The 23,202-nt window shown below is 35.8% G+C and overlaps 1 protein-coding gene across 5 annotated transcripts in view; it reads right to left on the bottom strand.

Moving 5' to 3' along the window:
* The window catches only part of ERBB4 (erb-b2 receptor tyrosine kinase 4), a 1,119,996-nt gene that overhangs the window by 372,892 nt on the left and 723,902 nt on the right, over positions 1-23,202 (bottom strand). For 4 of the 5 annotated variants that reach the window (XM_066346728.1, XM_066346726.1, XM_066346730.1 and 1 more), the window contains exon 4: positions 6,580-6,714. In XM_066346728.1, coding sequence (XP_066202825.1) covers positions 6,580-6,714 — 135 coding nt within the window. The remainder of the gene's footprint in view (positions 1-6,579; positions 6,715-23,202) is intronic. The other variant, XM_066346729.1, reaches the window with a different exon arrangement.

Below are 23,202 nucleotides of genomic sequence, written 5' to 3' on the forward strand. Positions count from 1 at the left end.
ATGATACAAATTGCTGTTTCCACTAATTCAGAAACTGAAAAAGAAATAAGCCTTCAGCTAAAAAAGAAGTAAAAAGCATAGGGAAAAATAAAGGAGATGGCACTTAAGGTTTGAATATGGTCAGAGGATCCCAGTGATGAGAGATACCTTACCCACAACATATAAGCAGGAATACAGATGCCGAGTTCAAGCCTCTCTGCTCCCCTCTCTTCCTATAATCATTCTTGTTAGCAAAAACATGTTAATAATTAGTCTCTTTTGTGCTTTGAAGGAATTGGGGTACAGTGGGCCTTAAGGCAGTCGATGTTGTGCCCAGCACAGCTGTGAGGTTACTAATCATTGTCAAGAGATGCTGGGTTGGCAGTAAGAGAATAAGGCCAAAGAGGAGAGACTACAGAAGTCATTCCAGATTTTAGGTGATTCATATGCAAAATGGAAATAGAAACTAACTTAAAATAACAAACTATTGAGAGACCATTCTGTGTACATGTGACTATGTGCATACACATTTACATAAATAGGTAGATATCTGTATTTATGATATTCAAATAAACTTTATGCAATTTCTCTTATACATCTAGCCTCATGGGCCCTCTCTGATATGGGTCAGGCTTGAGCTCTTACTTTCTCATTAAAAGCATTAAAAGGACAGCTGAGCTGCCACTTGATCTTATTTTTTGAAATACATCCCTAGATTCTGTTCTATTTGCTAATATTATATTTAGATTAATTGCAACTGAATTTCTAAGTGATCTTTAGTTCATTTGTTTTTCTTTTATTATTGAGGTTCCTGAAGAATCTATTTCTATTTTACAGGACTTCTCAAAAAGCTACCTTTTAAATTCATAAGGATGCCTTTATCCTTTCAAATATTTTTCACATCATTCTATTTCCTTAATTTAAGATTTTATTTAAAAATCTTTTAAAAAGAGTATGCATGATTTGACTCTATATTTGCATTTATGTCAAATTGGATATCTGCCTATATAATACACACAAATTGAAGCTGTACTGAAGTGCATTGTGGGTATATTTTCCTGCTACTTTTATTTTTTAACTCTTACACAACTGTACAGACTTAGAAAACTGCTCTATTTTCTAAAATATACTAATATGGATAAAGTAACAATGTTGGGAAAATAAAAAAATCAGGTTTAATTCTACTTTATTTTGAGACAATTATTAAGATATATGAGTCATTAAATTAAAACTATAGTTTTAAATTTTATAATAGATTTAACTCAGATAGAACATCTGGTTTAAACAAAAAATTACTCCAGGAATTCTGTTTGTAAGTGTGATGCTCTTTTATGGATTTTTCAATCCCCACTCACTGCCACTTCTATTATTGGCTGGTTTTTGGTTTTAGAAATCAATTGAGAATTAGTGGTGCATCTTGTGTATGCTAAGGAAAAGATTGTAGGATTTAGAGCATCTGACATTTGTTTCTTTCAGAGTCTCAGTGAGATCAAGTTTTATAATTCCCTGCCTTTTTAAGGTTGAATAATGTTCCATTGTATGTATACAACTCATTATTTTTATCCAGTCACTCATTGATGAATGTTTGGAGAGCTTCTATATTTGGCTATTGTGAATAAGGTTACTATGAATATAGGTATTATAGGTATGTACATATCTTTTTGAGGCCCTATTTTCAATTTTTAAAAGGATATATAATAAGAAGTAAAACTGCTGAATGATAAGGTACTTCTATTTTTAATTTTTGATAATCTATCATACTATTTTCCACAGCAATTTCACTACACGTATTTTGCAATTTCATCAAAACTGCACAAGGGTGGCAAATTTTCCACAGCTTCACTAACAATTGCTATTTTACATTACTTTGATAACAGTTATTCTAATGGGTGTGAGATAATAGTTCATGGTTTTCATTTTAATTTCTCTAATAATTAGTGATGGCTATTTCTATAGCATCTTAGAGAATTGTCTATATGAGGCCTTTGTTAATTTCTGAATCAGGTGTTTATTTTTTTGTAGTTGAGTTGTAGAAGTTTTTTTATATGTTCTAGATATCAAGCTCTTATCAGATACATGGTTTATAAATATTTCTCTCATTCTCTAAGTTGTCTTTTCCCACGTTAATTTTCTCCCTTGATACACAGAAGTTTTAAGTTGGATAAGGATGCATTTTTTCATTTTTGCTCATGTTGTCTGTGCTTTTGGTGTTATATCTGAGAATCATTGCCAATTCCAATGTCATAAAGCTTTTTCTCTATGTTTTCTTCTAGGAGTTTCATAGTTTGGGGTCCCATGTTTATGTCTTTAATGCATTTTTAATTATTTTTTATATACTGTAAGATAAACATTTAACTTTAACCTTGTGGATATCCAGTTTTCCCATCACCATTTGTTAAAGTAACTGTCCTTTTAAAATAATATTTATGCATATCACTGCTTTAAAACTCTATTACATATTAATTCTACTATGAGGATTTTTTATGTAATGCACAACTAAAGCAGCATATTACTCTATCATATATTTACTTTTTAAGTATGATAATAAGTGGAATTTTAATCAAATTTAATTAATTTTTAAATAAATACCTTATTGAATTTATTAAGAAAACATTGGTTAATAAAGTATACAGGTTTAAAATGTACAATTCTATGATAAATCATCTATATATTGCATTATGTGTTCACCACCTCCAGTCAACTCTCCCTCCATCAGCATCTATCCCCTTTTTACCCTCTTCCCTACCTCCTCATCCTCCTTTCCCTTCTCAGATACCAAGACTGTTAAACTGTTGTCTCTGTTTATAAGTTCATTTTCTTTGTTTAACCCTTTCACATTTTCAGCCAGCGCCTCAAACTTCATTCTGTCTGACAAGTGTCAGTGTGTTCTCCGTATCTATAAGTCTGTTTCAATTTTGTTTGTTTATATTGTTCATTAGATTCCACATATAAGTAAAATCAGATGCACAATATCACTAGTCATCAGAGAAATGCAAATTAAAATCAGAATGAGATATCACTTCACACCTATCAGAATAATTATCATCAATAAATCAATAAACAACAAACGTTAGTATAGATGTGGAAAAAAGGGAACCCTCATGCACTGTTTTGGGGAATGCAGATTGGTGCAGCCACTGTGGAAAGCAATATGAAGTTCTCTCAAAAAATTAAAAATTAAACTGCCTTATGACGCAGTGATTCCACTTCTGGGAATATATCCAAAGAAAACTAAAACACTGATTCAAAAAAATATGTGCACCCTATGTTCATTCCAGTATTATTTACAATAGCCTAGATTAGAAAGCAACCAAACTGCTCATTAGTAGATTAGTGGATTAAAAAAAGCTGTGGTGCATTTTATACAATGGAATATTACTTTGCCATAAAAAGAAGGAAATCTTACATTTTGTGACAGCATGATTGGACCTAGATATTATTTTGCTAAGTGAAATAAACCACTCAGATAAATGTATTTTAACATAATTAATTTTTGGTCACCCCTTGTAACATATTTCATTAATTTATTAATTTTTTTTTTTTTTTTTTTTTTTTTTGCATTTTTCTGAAGCTGGAAACGGGGAGAGACAGTCAGATAGACTCCCGCATGCGCCCGACCAGGATTCACCCGGCACGCTCACCAGGGGCGAAGCTCTGCCCACCAGGGGGCGATGCTCTGCCCATCCTGGGCGTCGCCATGTTGCGGCCAGAGCCACTCCAGCGCCTGGGGCAGAGGCCACAGAGCCATCCCCAGCGCCCGGGCCATCTTTGCTCCAATGGAGCCTTGGCTGCGGGAGGGGAAGAGAGAGACAGAGAGGAAGGCGTGGCGGAGGGGTGGAGAAGCAAATGGGCGCTTCTCCTGTGTGCCCTGGCCGGGAATCGAACCCGGGTCCTCCGCACGCTAGGCCGACGCTCTACCGCTGAGCCAACCAGCCAGGGCTAATTTATTAATTTTTATACAGTTGTAATATAAAATTTATTTTATGGTAATTTATTTATTTAAAATATATTATGATAAAGGGACAGTGGGTTTCACTTGACTGCCAGAAGGGTCTGTGGCCTCAAAAAAAATTTAAGAATTCAGAGATATTTTTCAGTAACTAAGGCACCAGATGAAGTCCTGAACTAAATCAATGGAAATAAAGAACTATGTAAAATCAAGAAATAAAGAAAATTGTGGTGGCGCAGTGGATAAAGCATCGACCTGGAAATGCTGAGGTTGCCCATTCAAAACCCTGGGCTTGCCTTTTCAAGGCACATATGGGAGTTGATGCTTCCAGCTCCTCCCCACCTTCTCTTTCTGTCTCTCTCTCCTCTTTCTCTCCCTCTTTGTCTCCCTCTCTCCCTTTCTCTCTTTTCTCTAAAATGAATAAATAAAATTTAAAAAAAGAAATAAAGAAGTTTATTATGATTTAATGATTATTTTTCTTCCTTTCCAAGTGAGAGGAAGGGAGATAGACAGATTCCTACATGTTCCGCAACTGGGACCCAGCCAGGAACCCCCATCTGGTGCTGATGCTCTGCCCATCTGGGGCCATTCTTGCAACCACCTTCTTTTTAGCATCTGAGGTGGAGTCATCCTCAGTGCCTGGGGCAATGCACTCAAACCAACTGGGCCATGGCTATGGGAGGGGATGAGAGAGAGAGAGAGAAAGAAGAGGGAGGAGTGGAGAAGCAGATGGCATCTTCTCCTGTTTGTCCTGACTGGGAATCGAACTTAGAATAATCACATGCTGGTCCAATGTTCTACCGCTGAGCCAACTGGTTAGGGGCATGCCAAGGCCAAGAAAATGGTGAAGTCAATGATAACCATCCAATTTTTAACTTAGGTGACTGAGTGGTTGATGGTGTATAGTTCTGGAGTCATTAGAGTAGAAATTGCATTTATAGCCATGAGAGTATCTTTCCTCAGAAATGAGAAGAAAGTAAATGAAGAAACTAACTGAGGATAAAACCACAGGTAATCAATATTCAAAGACCAGCTAATTCATTATCATCAGTTATGGTGTCATGCAAAATATATAATGAATCAGCAAATAAAACTAGTACATAAAGAATAAAACTTTGATAAGCAATTGGTGGTTAATTTGTGAAGGGCCACTCATTATGACTCTACTTTGCATTTATAATTTTTGTGCTTGCAATTATTTGCATACAAAATAGAAATGCAACTCTAGTTGCCTAATTATAGGCACAGCCATCCAAACTTCCCTAAAAAGAATAGCACAAAAAGATATCATTAGTGAAAGTGCAGCAAACCCTTCAGACCTTCTTTCTTCCACATCCTATGAGGCTGGTGGACACACTTACTTTTGCCTTCTGCCTTGGGCTTTATTCTTGCTGATCACTCTAACACTCTGGCAGTCAGTGGGTTTTTCTTCTTATCAAACCATTATGCATTTTCTATATATAAAGTACCATAGTCAGAGCAGACTGAAAATGGGAGCCATTTCAAAAGCATATTTGCCTTGTTAGTGTGAACAGATTAAATCTTTATGCACTTGTAATTTTAAGAGGTAGGTAACTTGCACACTTTGTAAAGATGAAATCCCAAATTTCTGTTCAAGGGTGACAAAAAATTATGTTCCTCTATTTTTTTTTAAAGTTTCAGCTGTTTATTGAAAACACAGCTGTCAGTTTGAATCAAATATATTCATATTTCCCCATTAAATACTAGGACCATGATGAAACTCAATAATTGTCCCTTGGAGTTTGGTTTCCTATAAAGGATCATAACACAATCAGTACAATTTCAAGTAATTATTGAACTGTGTGCAGACAGTTATGATTTCAGGTGGGAAATGTATAATAATAGATGAGAAATATAAAACCCAGGTTAACACTTGATAAAGATTCCATTCTCATACAAATGTCAGTAATAATAACTGTGGGGACAACACAGTGTGGTTTATGAAAATGACACAGGTTTCTGGCAGAATAATTTTCAAAGATTTTAATGATATTTTGAATATTACTTGCTTACCATTTAATCATATTAAACACTTTGAATCTGATAACTCCTCTGGTAATAACAATACATTTTAAGAATGGGCAATTGGGTTGTTTATTAATCTGGCTAAAACTAGAATATAACATTTCTTCTATATAAAATCTATATTTCTTCACTCTATTTATAGTGTTTGAGATTGTCATGAGGTTTTAGGGGCAAATGAAGGCCTAGGAATTCTATAATGTTCAATAGTTTTAATTTTTATTTGGAAAAATTATAATAACTAGGAAGGCACATTGTTGTTCTACTACCTTTTTCTCAGAGGTGCATGGGTCACGAAGAGTTGAAGCAGTAGTTAGACACCAGCCTTAATTTTATAGACAATGAGGCACATGTAGACATTGAAAATATGGTAATATACTTTAGATTTATCAAAAGGTGTCATGTTAAGGAAAACAGAATATGTAAAGGTAAAATATAACTCCAAAAAGAGAGTTAATTAGAAATAAAATATTTTTATCATATAAACTGAACATTTCAATGTATGCAGTCAAGATTCAGAATATTAATGGCATGATAAATAAAAGCTGTTCATTTTCACAAGATGTAGAAGAACATTTACAGACATTAAAAATGACAATGCTACTCACATCCTGAGCTACCATTTGTTGACACCAGAGTCAGGTTCGAAGGCCATGGATTCCGAACAATATCTTGCCAATGAATTGTGTCTGCGTAACAAAGAAATTTGTTCTGGTCTACATAGACTCCACCATTTAGGATTTCTATATTAAAACAAACAAACAAACAAACAGATTTATTGTCAAATGTTTTGTTGATGAAAAAAAGGTAGTCAATAAAAATGATTTACTCTTAAAATATTTTCAATGTTAAAATAGAGATACTTTGTTAATAACAAGGATATCTTTTAAAATATCTTTTACTGAGTCAAATAAATTAAATGGCAGAAATTTTAAATGATTAGAAAACACAAAGAAAAACAACAACTTATCACCCAAACACTCAGAGAGAAAAACATTCTTAACATTTTGGCATAGACGATATCAGTCCCTTTTCTGTTCTTTTCTTCTGAAATTGAAATAGTATTGCATATAATATTTTATTACATGCTAATTATAATATTAAATGGTGAGTAGCTAGTGTTAATTAAATATAAGTCTACATGATTTCTAGTGAGAATACAATATGCCAGAGTATAAATTAAATAGTACTTTTTTAACCAATCCCTTTTTGTTGGTCATTTAACTTGTTTATCTTGGATTAGTTCTTGAAAATAAATTTACACAAATGACATTATAAAGTCACATAGTATGAATATTTTTAAGACTTTTGGTTCAAGTTGTCAAATATCCCTTAAGAAAAATTGTTTCAATGTGATGTTAACTGACGTCAGTAGGTAAATAATTAGCACAGAATGGAAGGTAAAATGAACGAATGCTTCAATCACAAAAATGTTCTTTGTCAGGAATGGAATCAATAGAATTGCCAGTTATTAAGAATAGTACAATGCAAGATCAAATAAACACCCTCTCGTTCTTCAGAACAATGGCATGACCATGGAGTAAAATGCACTGGTGACAATTTTTACTCATTTCTCTTTCGTAGCACTTAACCTTAATCAGGTAATTTGTCGCCCTGAAAATGGTTGATTTTACACATCGATTCTCTTTTAGTCAGCTTTAAGTTATTCAGAAAAAAAGGTAAATATTTCCTCTGAAAATATTACTGCTATTATTTGAAGAGATTGGTGAGAAATATACATAGCATCTTCATGCTCAATATTTACCACATTTTCCTCTTGTTAAAAATAACAACTTAAACAATATATAACAGTTAATAAATCATTGAGTTACAAATACCAAAAACCTAATTAACAGTAGTTTAAATAGATAGAGGATGCTTTTTTTCTCACATAATAAGAAGCCTATAGAAGACAGTAATGGCTATCAGTTTAACTGCTCCACAGTACCCACAACCGGTTTTGTGAGTTGGCTTTATTCTTTCCTGGACCAAGTACGCTGCTGCATCTAAAGGTATTATTCTGAATTCAAGGCATGTGGAGAAAGAATAGCAAGCAATAGACTTCCTCCTAGTAAGGTTCCAACTATCTGTTTGGAAAGAGATGTTCTCCTTAGAGATCAAGTCTGTACTTTATTGGACAGAGAAATATCCTATATCAGTGGTTCTCAAAGAGTGCGTCACGGTGCACTGGTGCACCCTAGAAGATTTCCAGGTGTGCCCTATGGTATCCCAGGTAAATATGTGCCGTTGGGGACCAAAAACCAACAGGGTTTTTGGAGTTTAGATTTTTGGGGGACAGAGATGTGGGGAATTGGCTGTAAAGTGACAGTCTGCCCAACACTCCACCTCACTTGCCTGATTAGGTTGCAAAAGGCTGTTAAGCTGCGGTGCTGGATTGTTTACACTGCCCCTATGTTCCCTGGAGAGACTGGAGGCAAGTTTCTTCTATCCTTTGTTTGGTGTAAAGTTAAGATGATATGTATGGTGGGGGTTTTGGACTAATGATAAGGAATTGTCTCTTGAAGCCTTTTAGATTTCTATAAAAGAAGAATATGTAGCAATATCTAAAAAAGCTTTGAATATTTTACTACAATTTTAAACATACTATTTATGTGAATTAGGATTTTCTATCCTCAACACAATTAAGAGTAAAAAGAGAGGAATTCTTCAATGTATTGACAAGGAAATGAGAGTTTGCCTTTCAAATATATGCCCAAACATTGAAGAAATCACTAGGACACATCAGGCTCATGTTTCTCATAAACACAGGAATGAAAAAACACATTCACGCCGGGACCTGCCAAATTTACTAAATCTTACTAAGAATGTATCTATCTATATCTATATCTATATCTATATCTATATATATCTATATATATATATAATATATATATAAAGAAAACTTCTTTTATTTTTTAATCCCTCTTTTTTAGTAATTCTAAAAAGCATCTCTCAAAAAAGGTAACATAAAAATCTTTTTTAATGTCAGAATAAATTTAATTTTGTCATATTTATTTCATTTAATTACTATAAAAGTATGCTTCAACTTTATATATTTTCTTTAATATTTGACTTAATTATTATAAGATATTTCTCAGAAATTTGTATATAGTGCTCCTACAATTATTTGTAGGATTTTAAATGCACCTCGACTTCAAAAAGTTTGAGAACCACTGTCCTATAGCCACTGTTACTACAAGTGAGTCTAAGGAAACAAGTATTTAGGTGGACATATCACTACCTGAACAAAATTCAAAAAAAGCACAAATGGTAGTGAGAATTAGGGGAATATGGCTATTGTGAAAGCAAGAAACACTGTCTCCCATGGTGGCCTTGAGAGAATCATCTCTCCTGTACAGTATCCCAAACTAAATTTTTATGAGTCAGCTGAAACCAAAAAGTGAAATAAAATATAAAGGAACAGATGACACCATAAAAGGGGTATTTGTGGAAGTGAGATCAGTGGGTATATCAAAATTGCCTTACTATGTTGCATGTATAAAATTCTACAGATTTATTTCAAAAGTGCAGGACTTTCCACATTTACAATCCTTTGTATTTCCATCATTAATCTTTTCCCTGACTATTGGCTCCATTTTCTCAAGTGGGGGGAAAAAAAAGAAACAAAAAGAAATTAGATAATATTTCTACTTCTAAAACTCAGTTCATTATTTTTCATAACCTAACCATACAACCTTCATCAAAGCAGAAGAGAAACGTAAGACATAAGAACGATTGGGAAAATAAATTTCTACATTAATGCTAGGCATTAAGTTTCTATCTAATAAATGTGAAGATCTCATACTAATAGCTTTCTCGTGAGACATTAGGTGATGCTCTTCTTCAATAGCAATAATTTTTCATTAGGTGACAAAGAAATGAGATTTTGACTGCTATCCAGGAAATAAGGTTATTTTTAAGTCTACATTTGGAGAGTTCTATTAAAAAAAAAAGTGAAGAGAAAAGGTAATAGCTCAAACATTGTAGAAAGAGTCCATATATTTTAGGAGTCACATTTTAATTCAAATAGTTTATACTGAAGGGACACAGTATCCATCTTTAACATCCTATCTACGAATATTAAAATAGAATCAGATTATACTGAATAATAATCGTATCAAATCCCTTTCTTTGACAATATTAATCTGCTAACAATGCTTCCATTTGTTACTTAGAAATATTCTGTTTGAGAGCTTGGTTTATACTTCAAAGGGATTTAGAAAAGAGACAATAATAATTCAAGTAAAATCTTACATGTTAAAATTTCAAATTAAGACTATAGTCATGATCAATCTGGGGATTTCTGTCATCCTAAATTCAAAACCCAGCATCTGCTGGCAATCTGCTCAGCAGGATTTATAACTTTCTTTGTATTTAATGATGGATAGTTTATTCAAATATGTGTATATTTTCCCTGAAAATAGTCTTTTCTCCTTTATGTTTCACTTAGAACCTCTTTTTTGTTGAATGTCAAACCCCACAATCAGAAAATGTGTGTTTTATTGACATTTATAGGAGATTTGAAATGTATACTATATCTTATCATTTCTTTTCATCAACTGGATTACCTAATTATGTTAGGATATGATGCTAAATTTGTATTTATTCCTCTGTATAGTTTACATTGATTTTACAACTCCATATGATTTTTAACTATTAATTTGATATGTTTTTTAGGGAACATATTTATTTAGATTTATTTTTGGAAGAAGAAATTCTAGGCGAATGCATTGACCTATAAGAAAGTTGTTAACGCCTAGATTATTTATTTGAAGAAGGGATGCCTAATGTTTTGGCCTTGGTTGACTATAGAGATTTGACTATAGAGATTCTTTTTATTAGAAAGAGAGACAAGAATTAGAAAAAGAATAGTCTGGTAAGATATTTATCTAAGAAGATAGCAAAACAATATGTTTGGCTGTACTTTAGGTCTGTCTTTGCTAGTATCAACACAACAGAGCTTTCCATAAGTATTAGTACAAACTTATTGGATGGTACCTTCTGTGGTACACCAAAAGTTTCCATCCCACCATCATGAAATAAAATAATTAATAATTAAATCTTAAAACAATGCCTGACCAGGCGGTGATGCAGTGGATAGAGCATTGGTCTGGGACACAAGTGACCCAGGTTCGAAACCCCAAGGTCGCCAGCTTGAGCATGGGCTCATCTGGTTTGAGCAGAGCCCATCACCAGCTTGAGCCCAAGGTCACTGGCTTGAGTATGGGGTCACTCAGTCTGCTGTAGCTCCCTGGTCAATGCACATATGAGAAAGCCATCAATGAACAACTAAGGTGCCCTAATGAAGAATTGATGCTTCTCATCTCTCACCCTTCCTGCCTGTCTGTCCCAATCTGTCCCTTTCACTGTCTCTCTCTGTCTCTGTCACACACACACACACACACAAAAAAAAAAAAAAACCAAAAAAACACAAATCTTAAAACCATGACAGAATGATTTCTAATTCTAAGCAGGATAAGCAAAGGAGGCATAGATTTAATCGATATTCAAACAAAGATGTATACAATCTGAAAGAGTGAAAAGAATTAAAAAAATTATTATTAAACTCAAGATAATCTCATTCCATTTACGTCTATTACAGAAAATATATCAGAGTACATTAAGAAAGACACAATTAGAATCTTGGTGATTGCAACAACTGATAGAAAAAAAGCTACTATGAATTTTCTTAAAATATAAAAAATACTTCCAGGAAGTTCAAAAAAACAATAATGTGTCTTCTTAATAAAAGTCATGGTTAAATATAGTAAGATACATTAAATAGGACATTTTATATAAAAAAAGTATAATTACATTACTGAAAAATTGTAGTAAACATTTAAACACGTTTTTGCCTCAAATATTTCCTACTAGATTAATGCAAGTCAAGTAAAAATATTATGAGCATTTTTATATTTAAAGTAAATTGAAAACCACACTTACTCTTTAATACATTGAATTTAATATATGCAGCACACAATTTGTAACTGAAATATTAGATTAAACTCTATAGGCAGAGGATATTTTTCAATGTTGCATCTACAACATTAAACCTAGAGCAATGGATATTTGTTAAATTGAGCTGGGGAATAAAAAGTACCATGGAATTTGCCATCAACATTGACAAGTCAACTTTTGTTGTTCCTAAATTTAAATTATATTCTGATGAAATTAAATTAAGAATATAAACTCTACTTTTCCATAAATACTTTCTAGTTCATCTTATCTGGTTCTATATATTTTTTTAATTAAGTGAGAAGTGGGAAGGCAGAGTGACAGACTCCCACATGTGCCCCAACTGGGATCCACTGGGCAAACCCACTACTGGGCAATGCTCTGCCCATCTAGGGCTGTTGCTCCATTGCTAGGCAACTGAGCTATTTCAGCACCTGAGGTGAGGCCATGGAGCCATCCTCAGTGCCCAGGGTTAACATGCTCAACCCATTTGAGCCATGCCTGCGGGAAGAGAAGAGAGGGGGGGGGAAGGGGAAGGTGTCAAGAAATGGATGGACGCTTCTGTGTTCCCTGACTGGGAATCAAACCCCGGACTTCCATATGCCAGGCCAATGCTATACCGCTGAGAAAACCAACCAGGGTCTATATTTCATTAATTTTATTTTGTTCAAAGCTGTGTCAAGCATGCCAGGCACAAGCCAGATATATAATAACTATTTGCTTCATTAAAGAAACCTTAATATCTTGAATATAAGAAAACATTTAATGAGTAGAGGGAAAATTAAAAATATATACCTAGTTTTTCCATTAGAACCTTTATAAAATGGAAGAGAAATAGTATGTGTTATATAAAATATTATTTATTTAGTTATTTAGTTATTTTTAGCAAGAGACAGAGTGACAGAGGGACAAGCAGGGACAAACAGGAAGGGAGAGAGATGAGAAGCATGAACTCATAGTTGCAGCACATTATTAGTTCAGTGATTGCTTTCTCATATGTGCCTTTTGCTCAAGCCAGTGACCATGGGTCATGTCTATGATCCCATGCTCAAGCTGGTGATCCATCGCTCAAGCCAGCAACCTCAGGGTTTTGAATCTGGGTCTTCAACATCCCAGGTTGATGCTCTATCCACTATGCCACTGCCTGGTCAGTCTAAAATGCTTTTTATTAATAATGTACTAAATTATTGCAGGTGGTATGTTTGATATTTAAAGTGCACATTTAGATATGTTTGTTGGTATCCCTAAATCTATTTTGTGCACCAAATTGAATTATTTTTCAAGTGAATAACAATGATTTTGTGATACTCCAAGCCTACAAAATTCCCCCAAATCTGTGCTAATTATCTAGCATATGCTATACAGAAGTCTAGGAACATATTTTTATACTGAACCATAAATCTACCTCATATTATTCTTAAATTATTTTTTAGGAAGGTTTAAAGTACCAATATGATATTTTAAAAAGATTATAAAATAATCTGTCTTAGCCTTCCAATCCAAAAAGTTTGTTCATTTGACCATGTTTTCTCTTGATTCCCATTTGCATAACTTTAATGAGGAAAGAAATATTTGTGTTATTTAAATAAGTTCTTTTGTGCTCGCCATTTCATTTCAAAACAGTTATTATGGTGAATTTGGGCATGAGTGACCACTAAGAGAACCACTGAAATTTTGTAAATACAATATATTCTCTCAAAAAAAATGTGATAGAACATTGAATCATGGCTTTTTCTCCTGCCCTCTATGAAACACCCTAATTACGATGTAGCATCTTTGCTGAGAGTACAGATTATTATAACCTCCTTACTCGACTTCAGAAGCCAATAAAATTGCTTTGACCTCATCATGCTCAACTGGTAACAATGTCATAAATAAGATTGAATGTCTTCGTCTTTTTACAAAATAAAGATTATAATGTTAAATACAATGGGCCATATTCCACTTCAGTCTACATGATTGTTATCAACAGTAAACATTTTACTTCCTCCACTCACAAAGTTACCAACCATAATAATATAAGAAGACCTAAGAAGCAAGAATCAATTACTTAACCTCAATCCTTGATTGTATATCTAATTGTCTTGTTTTGCATAGGTGTATCTACAGGTCAACCTGAAAATTACAATGATCATAAAAATAAAGACTAGAAATACCGCACTTTTTAAATTATAGTGGGAATAATTTAATAGTGCATATATCAGAGTTACATCGCCTCTCCAAGCTGAAGGTCAAGAAGTCAAAATCCAAAGTGGCAAAACCTATTTTCAAGATGAAGCTGAAAGAAGCAGTTATTAGACTTCCTCAGACATAAAGCAATGTATTTTTCTCACTGTCATCACCTTAAGCTGCACAAATCTGTTGGCAGATAGTGGTACAAAAGTAATAGAGCTCACATCATCCACCAATGATACTTAATATATCATCTCCGGGGTGGACTTGGTCCAGAGATTCCTGTATTTTTTCCAAACCTACACCTTTCAGCTGGGAGCACAATGAATTGCTGCTACCCCACTGGGTCAGCCCTCAAGGTTCATTATTAATAAGCTGAGACTCTAAAGGCTAATGAGAACCGGGTGCTTGAGGAGACAATGGCTCATTCATCATCAATCAAGCTTTGAAGTTTTTATACAGATGATTTAAGGAGAGTTGAAGTGTGCAGAATTGAAGTGTCACATTTGTATTGGGAGTGGAGAGAGCATGATAATGTAAATGAGTGATGTAACCTTCTGTATTTCAGCTTGGTGATCAGGGTCAAAAGCCCACGGATGAGGGTATCAGATGCTATGGAATAACAGTAATAGTTTTTAGATCACAGCAAGGCTATTTCAAGAAAAATTGTTAGATTCGATGAATAAAAATCAGCTTCAGATAGAAAATAATAGGAGAACATCTTGAAAACAATTCGGTGGACCTCAATATTCTCCATAATGTTCCAGAGTTAATATATACTTTAGTGTCCACTATAATTCTTAGATTTCATTATATTTCAACTTGAGTTCCAGCACGTCTGAGAAATCTACTATGACCACCTACTTTTAGAGGTTAACACTAACCCCTAATATATTATCTGAGTCACTCATATTACAGAGCAAATGCTGTCTTACCTACTTTATTCTTCTGTTTACTTGTCTTCTCTCCCATATAAGATTGTATGTCTCTAGAGGATAAGCACCATGACATACATCTTTTTGTGGCTGTCGTGACAAAGAAAGCGTCAAGCACACAATAGAAATTCAAATTTTAGAGTAATGATAATAATATCTTCAGAACATGATTGAAATTTATAAAAAAATATCGGTGGCTTAACTGATAGCAAAATGTTAGGGCTACTGCCTCCTATGCACAAGACAATGTTTACATTTTAAATCACATAAAATATTGAATAAAATTAGTGTGATCTTAATGTATTAATTATTTCTATCCATTATGGAAGTAGTTCACTTAAACTGACTGATAATTTCTGAAAAAATTTAAAATAATATTTGTCTTACAAATGCCTTTAAGTTATAAATACAGGATTTTCTTTTCAAATTGTTCTCTAAACCCATTTATAATTCTATGTGTGTGTGTCACATGTATAATATTTCTCTTCTAATAATTTTTGCTAAAGATATACTTATCCTGCATTTCCTTATTTCTTTTAAAATAAGAATAATTCACCCAAAAAGTCAATTAGAGTTGACCCTTGAACAACATGGGTTTGAATTGTAGGGGGTCAATACAAGTTATTTTTTTAACTTTTTAAAAAAGTTTTTATTTACTGATTCTAGTGAGAGAAAAAAGTAGAGAGAGAGAAACAGGAACCTCAATATGTTCCTGCATGTGCCCCAACCCAGATCGAACCAGTAACTTCTGCGCCTCAGGATGACACTCCAAACAACTGAGCTGGAGCTATCAGGCCCAGGGCACAGTTCTTTTTTTGTTGTTTTTTGTTTGCTTATTTGTTTGTTTGTGTTGTTTTTCTTTAATGAGAGTGACAATACTACATATCAAAGCTTCTAGGATGCTGCAAAAGCAGTAATGAGGGAAGTTTATATCATTACAGGCTTATCTTAAAATACAGAACCTAGCATTCTATTTTGAAGATGAAGAAAAGAAAGAAAAAACAAAAAAACAAACCAAAGTCAGCCGAAGAAAGGCAATAGTAAAAATTAGAGCAGAATTGAATGAACTAAAGAACAAAAAGTGTATATAAAAAATTAATACAACAAAGGACTGGTTTGTTAAAATGATTAATAAAAATTTTTTTAAAAATAACTCTGGCTAAACTTACTAGGGAAAAAGGAGAAAAGACTCATGTAAAAAAATAATCAGAAATGAAAAAAGTTACCACAGACATTACAGATCTACAAAAGATCATACTAGTATACTATATGCCACCGAATTCAATAACCGAAAAGAAATAGATAAGTTCCCTAGAAATATATAACCTACCTAGACTGAATCATGAAGATTTTTAAAATCTAAATAGACTGATAGTGAGGAAATTGAGACAATCATCAAAATCCTCCCCCAAAATAAAAGTACAGGACCAGATGGCTTCACTATAGAATTCTACCAAACATACAAAGATTTGTTACCTGTCCTTCTCAAACTCTTTTGAAAAAGTAAAGAAGAGGTAATACTTTCTAACACATTATATGAAGCCAACATAAATTTGAAACCAAAACAAGGCAAGGACAATACAAAAATACTACAGAATAATATCTCTGATGGATACAGATGCAAAAATCCTAAATAAAATACTAGCAAATCAAATACAACAACACGTGAAAAAATAGTTTGACCCCAAAGGCAAGGGAAGTAAAAGCAAAAATAAATAAATGGGACTATACCAAATTAAAAAGCTTCTTTCTGCCCAGAAAAAGAAACTGACAACAAAACAAAAAAGCAGCCAACTGAATGGGAGAAAATATTTGCAAACAACAGCTCCAAGAAGGGGTTCACATCAAAAATATATAAAGAACTCATACAACTCAACACTAAATAAACAATCCAATTTTTTAAAAAAATGAGTGGAAGACATAAGCAGACACATATCCCAGGAAGACATACAAATTGCCAGCAATTATATAAAAAGATGCTCAACTTCACTAGTTATTAAGAAAGTGCAAATAAAACTATGATGAGATACCATTTCACACCTGTTAGGATGCCTATTATCAACAATAACAATTGTTGGAGAGATTGTGGAGAAAAAGGATCCCTCAGCTCTGGCCTTGTAGCTCAGTTGGTTAGGACATTGTCCCAATATGCCAAGGTTGCAGGTTCAATCTCCAGTTAAGTTATATACAAGAATCAGCCAATGAATGCATAAATATGTGAAACAACAAATTGATGTTTCTCTTCTACTTTCTCTCTCTCCCTTTTCCTCTCTCTTTAAAATTAATAATAATAAAAAAGAAAAACCCTCATTTTCTGCTGGTGGGAATGTAACTGCTATAGACACTATGAAAAACAGTTTGGTGGGTCCTCAAAAAGTTAAGAATAGAGTTACCATATGACCCAGGATTTCTTCTTCTGGGTATCTACTAGAACAACTCAAATAATTTATTTGCAAAGATGTATGCAACCCTATGTTCAATGCAGTATTTTTTCACAGTGGCCAAGGCATGAAGACAACCAAATTATCCTTTGATAGAAGACTGGGTAAAGAAGATGTGATATATATATACAATGAAATACTGTTCAGCCATAACAAAAAATTAAATACAAAAAAATAAAAATAAAGTAAGTAAATAAAAGAAAAGATGAAATACTGTCATTTACAACTACTTGGATGGACCCTGAGAACATTACACTAAGTGAAATAAGTCAGTCTTTAAAAGCTAAGAACCACATTAATTCATGCATATGTAGGATATAAAACTGAAACTCATAGACACAAACAATAGTACAGTGGCTACAAGAGAGAAGCAGGTGGGGATGTAGTAATTGGTAAAAGAGGCCAAATGCATGGTGATAGATGATTTGACTTTGGTAGTGGGCACATGATGCAATTATATATCATGTATCATAAAAATGTACACTTAAAATCTACATGATCCTATTAAACAATGTAACCCTAGTACATTTAATAAATAAAAAATAAATGTATTTTCTCTAAAAATTATCTCAATATTTTCTTTCTATAGCTCACCATATTATATTTGGTATTAAGAATATAGTATGGCCCTGGTCGGTTGGCTCAGAGGTAGAGCATCGGCCTGGCGTGCGGGGGACCTGGGTTCGATTCCCGGCCAGGGCACATAGGAGAAGCGCCCATTTGCTTCTCCACCCCCACCCCCTCCTTCCTCTCTGTCTCTCTCTTCCCCTCCCGCAGCCAAGGCTCCATTGGAGCAAAGATGGCCCGGGCGCTGGGGATGGCTCCTTGGCCTCTGCCCCAGGCGCTAGAGTGGCTCTGGTCGCGGCAGAGCGACACCCCGGAGGGGCAGAGCATCGCCCCCTGGTGGGCAGAGCGTCGCCCCTGGTGGGCGTGCTGGGTGGATCCCGGTCGGGTGCATGCGGGAGTCTGTCTGGCTGTCTCTCCCCGTTTCCAGCTTCAGAAAAAATTAAAAAAAAAAAAAAAAAAAAAAGAATATAGTATTCTTATATACTTTATTCTTAATACAGTACAAAATACATATACATATACATTCATTGACTGTTTATGTTATTTGTAAGACTTTAAGTCAACAGTAGGCTAATCATAGTTACGTTTCTGGAAAGTCAAATGTTATGTGCAAATTTTGGACTTGTGTATCAGTGTTGGTGCCCCTAAACTTAATTTTGTTCAAGGGTACACTATAGATTCAAAAATTAAAATTTATTATTTATTCCTTTACCTGTATATTTAATCAGTCACAGTACCCTATGTAAAGTTCTGTATAATGTTATTTTAATGTATCCCATTCTTTTATATCCACTGCTGCTCCTTAATTTAGGTTCTATCATATCATATCAGATTCAACTTTTTGCTTTTAATCTACCTTCTCCATAAATCCACCTTGCATGTTAAAATTATAATATATTGTATCACATTGATTGATATGTAGAAAGAAAGAAAAATAAATAAAGAAAGGATGGAAGGATGAAAGGATGGAAGGAAGAAAGGAGGGAAGGAAGCTCAGTTGGTTAGGACATTGTCCCAATATGCCAAGGTTGCAGGTTCAATCTCCGGTTAGGGAATATACAAGAATCAGCCAATGAATGCATAAATATGTGGAACCACAAATTGATGTTTGATGAAGGAAGGAAGGAAGGAAGGAAGGAAGGAAGGAAGGAGGGAGGGAGGGAGGGAGGGAGGGAGGGAGGGAGGGAGGGAGGGAGGGAGGAAGGAAGGAAGGAAGGAAGGGAGGAAGGAAGGAAAAAAAGAAGAAAAAGACTATGGTTAGCTGGGAGTATAGGAAGATATATTACAGGTAAATAGATGGGTAGATAAGTGATAGACTTTAGACAGATTTTCTGCAATGAGGGCTTTGAGCACAAAGGCAATAATACTGCATTTAGTTAACTGGGTAAAATGAGTTTAAAATCTAGTCTTCTACTTGCTTGATGTTAGACCTTGGATACTTTTTGAGACTCTCATTTGGTTCACCTCTATAATTTGATTGCTGTATTCACAGTATTTGTTATATGGTTGTTGATTATATTACATTTTATACCTACTAATTACTTAGGTCATTGTTTACTAATTGGTATAAATAAGAGTAATATTTTCTCTAAGTATTTGTTTTTATTTTATATTCCTTCGGATTAAATTAGATGACCATTAAAAAGATAGACTTACTTTTTTTTCTCTCTTTTTTTTTTTGACAGAGATGGAGAGAGAGTCAGAGAAGGGGACAGATAGGGACAGACAGACAGGAAGGGAGATGAGAAGCATCAATTCTTCATTGCAGCACCTTAGTTGTTCATTGATTGCTTTTTCATATGTACCTTGATGGGGGGTGGCTACAACAGAGCAAGTTACCCCTTGTTTAAGCCAGTGACCATGGGGTCATGTCTATGATCCCATGCTCAAGCCAGCAACCCTGTGCTCAAGCCAGTGACCTTGGGGTTTGGAACCTGGTTCTCCGCGTCTCAGACCGATACTCTATCCACTGCACCACTGCCTGATCAGGCTACTTTTCTTTCATATAAATTTTGGCTAGGTGCCTGACCTGTGGTGGCAGTGGATAAAGTGTGACCTGGAATGCTCAGGTCACTGGTTCAAAACCTTGTGCTTGCCTGCTCAAGGCATATATGAGAAGCAACTAATCCAAGTTGATGCTTCTCATTCCTTGCCTGACCCCCACTTTCTCTCTCTCTCTCTCTTCTCTCTAAAATCAATAAATAGGCCCTGGCCGGTTGGCTCAGCGGTAGAGCGTCGGCCTGGCATGCGGGGTACCCGGGTTTGATTCCCGGCCAGGGTACACAAGAGAAGCGCCCATTTGCTTCTCCACCCCCAACCCCTCCTTCCTCTCTGTCTCTCTCTTCCCCTCCTGCAGCCAAGGCTCCATTGGAGCAAAGATGGCCCGGGCGCTGGGGATGGCTCCTTGGCCTCTGCCCCAGGCGCTAGAGTGGCTCTGGTCGCAGCAGAGCGACGCCCCAGAGGGGCAGAGCATCGCCCCCTGGTGGGCAGAGCGTCGCCCCTGGTGGGCGTGCCAGGTGGATCCCGGTCGGGCGCATGCGGGAGTCTGTCTGACTGTCTCTCCCCGTTTCCGGCTTCAGAAAAATACAAAAAAAAAAAAAAAAAGCTTAACAAAAATAAAAAAAATAAACAAATAAAATCAATAAATAAAATCTTTTTAAAAATTTGTCTAGGAGATTTCAATGTATTATGAAAAAATTCAGGGGTCATCAGGCTCAGATTCCATTTCATTTTATTGCTTCACCATTTTCAATACAGGAGGAGTTTCCATCTGGTAACATTAATTTAAAAGATAGAGCAAAGCAGGAAGAACAAAGGATAAGTGCACGTTGTCTCTCAGTGAAGGTCTGTAGAAACAATTACAAAACAACTATACTTACATCAACAGTTACAAAACACTATACTTACATCTCATTGGTCTGAATTTAGTCAAGGAGCCACAGATAGGCACAGAGAAGGTCAGAAGTCATAGTCTTTGTTTTAGATGGCCATATGACTAGCTAAACTTTCTATAGACTATTTAAAAGTTAAATAGTGGTAATGGATATTAGAAGACAACAAGATGTCTCTGATATACAAACTCGAAAGAAATCTTGCATTTTTGCCCTGGCCAGTTGGCTCAGTGGTATAGCGTCAGCCTGGCGTGCAGAAGTCCTGGGTTCGATTCCCAGCCAGGGCACACAGGAGAAGCACCCATCTGCTTCTCCACCCCTCCCCCTCTCCTTCCTCTCTGTCTCTCTCTTCCCCTCCCGCAGCCAAGGCTCCATTGGAGCAAAGATGGCCCGGGTGCTGGGGATGGCTCCTTGGCCTCTGCCCCAAGCGCTGCAGTGGCTCTGGTGGCAACAGAGCGACGCCCCGGAGGGGCAGAGCATCGCCCCCTGGTGGGCAGAGCGTCGCCCCCTGGGTGGGCGTTCCGGGTGGATCCCGGTCGGACGTATGCGGGAGTCTGTCTGACTGTCTCTCCCGGTTTCCAGCTTAAGAAAAATACACAAAAAAAAAAAGAAAAAAAAAAAGAAATCTTGCATTTTATGGATACTTATAAAACATAAATCTTGTGACTTACACAAATGTAATTTTTTTCAAACTTTTCTAATGAAGTGTAATATACATACATAGATGGGAATTATCATACACAATGTAATTTTACAAACTAAACACACTTACATAACTAGCACTCTGGTCAAGAAATAGAGCATTCCAGCACCAGAGAATCCTTCGTTGTGGTTTCCTGAGCACATCACCCCATATCAGAACCTTTATCCTAACTTTGAACAAGTATACTTTTATCTAACTTTTTATTTTACATAAATAGAATATTATCATATGCTTTCTTTCTTGTTTGGCTACCTTTTGCTCAACACTGTCTTTGGGAAGTTCATCCACAGTGTTCATTCTCATTGCTGTAGAGCAGGGGTCCCCAAACTTTTTACACAGGAGGCCAGTTCACTGTCCCTCAGACCGTTGGAGGGCCAGACTATAAAAAAAAACCTATGAACAAATCCCTATGCATACTGCACATATCTTATTTTAAAGAAAAAAAACAAAATGGGAACAAATACAATATTTAAAATAAAGAACAAGTAAATTTAAATCAACAAACTGACCAGTATTTCAATGGGAACTATGGGCCTGCTTTTGGCTAATGAGATGGTCAATGTCCGGTTCCATATTTGTCACTGCTAGCCGTAACAAGTGATATGATGCACTTCTGGAGCCGTGACGCGTGCATCCCGCGTCACTGGAAGTAGTACTGTACGTGATAGACGCCGCGCTTCATGGTGCCACCACATACAGTACTGACCACCAATGAAAGAGATGCCCCTTCTGAAAGTGCTGCGAAGGCTGGATAAATGGCCTCAGGGGGCCGCATAGGGCCCGCAGGCCGTAGTTTGGGGACCCCTGCTGTAAAGCATTCTTGTTTTGTTGCCCGCCCTACATTGATGGGCATTTGGGTACTGTCCCATATGTGTTATTACCAATAGTGCTGCTACAAACAACCTGGAATATGACTTTCAGTGCCCAGATAGATGCACAGATTTATTCTGCATACATACCTAGAAGTAGAATTTGTGGGCCATCATGACAATCAGTATTTTTTACAAAGTGCTTTAACCAGTTTTTAGTCCCATTTAGTTATGTATAAAAAATACTCACTTCTTAGCCTTATTAACCATTATGATTTTTTTCTATCTATTTAATTGTAGCCATTATGGTTGGTGTAAAATGGTAGCATTTTAATTTGAACTTCTCCAATGATTAATAAAGCTAAGTCTCTTAAATACTATTTTTGAAGTATAATTTTTTTTGTGTGTGTATTTTTCTGAAGCTGGAAACGGGGAGAGACAGTCAGACAGACTCCCGCATGTGCCCGACTGGGTCCACCCGATGCTCTGCCCCTTTGCGGCGTCGCTCTGCCGTGACCAGAGCCACTCTAGCGCCTGGGGCAGAGGCCAGGGAGCCATCCCCAGCGCCCGGGTCATCTTTGCTCCAATGGAACCTTGGCTGCGGGAGGGGAAGAGAGAGACAGAGAGGAAGGAGGGGGGGTGTGGAGAAGCAAATGGGCGCTTCTCCTATGTGCCCTGGCCGGGAATCGAACCCCGGTACCCCGCACGCCAGGCCGATGCTCTACCCCTAAGCCAACCGGCCAGGGCTGAAGTATAAT

Source organism: Saccopteryx leptura, chromosome 7, assembly GCF_036850995.1.
Source record: "Saccopteryx leptura isolate mSacLep1 chromosome 7, mSacLep1_pri_phased_curated, whole genome shotgun sequence".
Lineage (NCBI taxonomy): Eukaryota > Metazoa > Chordata > Mammalia > Chiroptera > Emballonuridae > Saccopteryx > Saccopteryx leptura.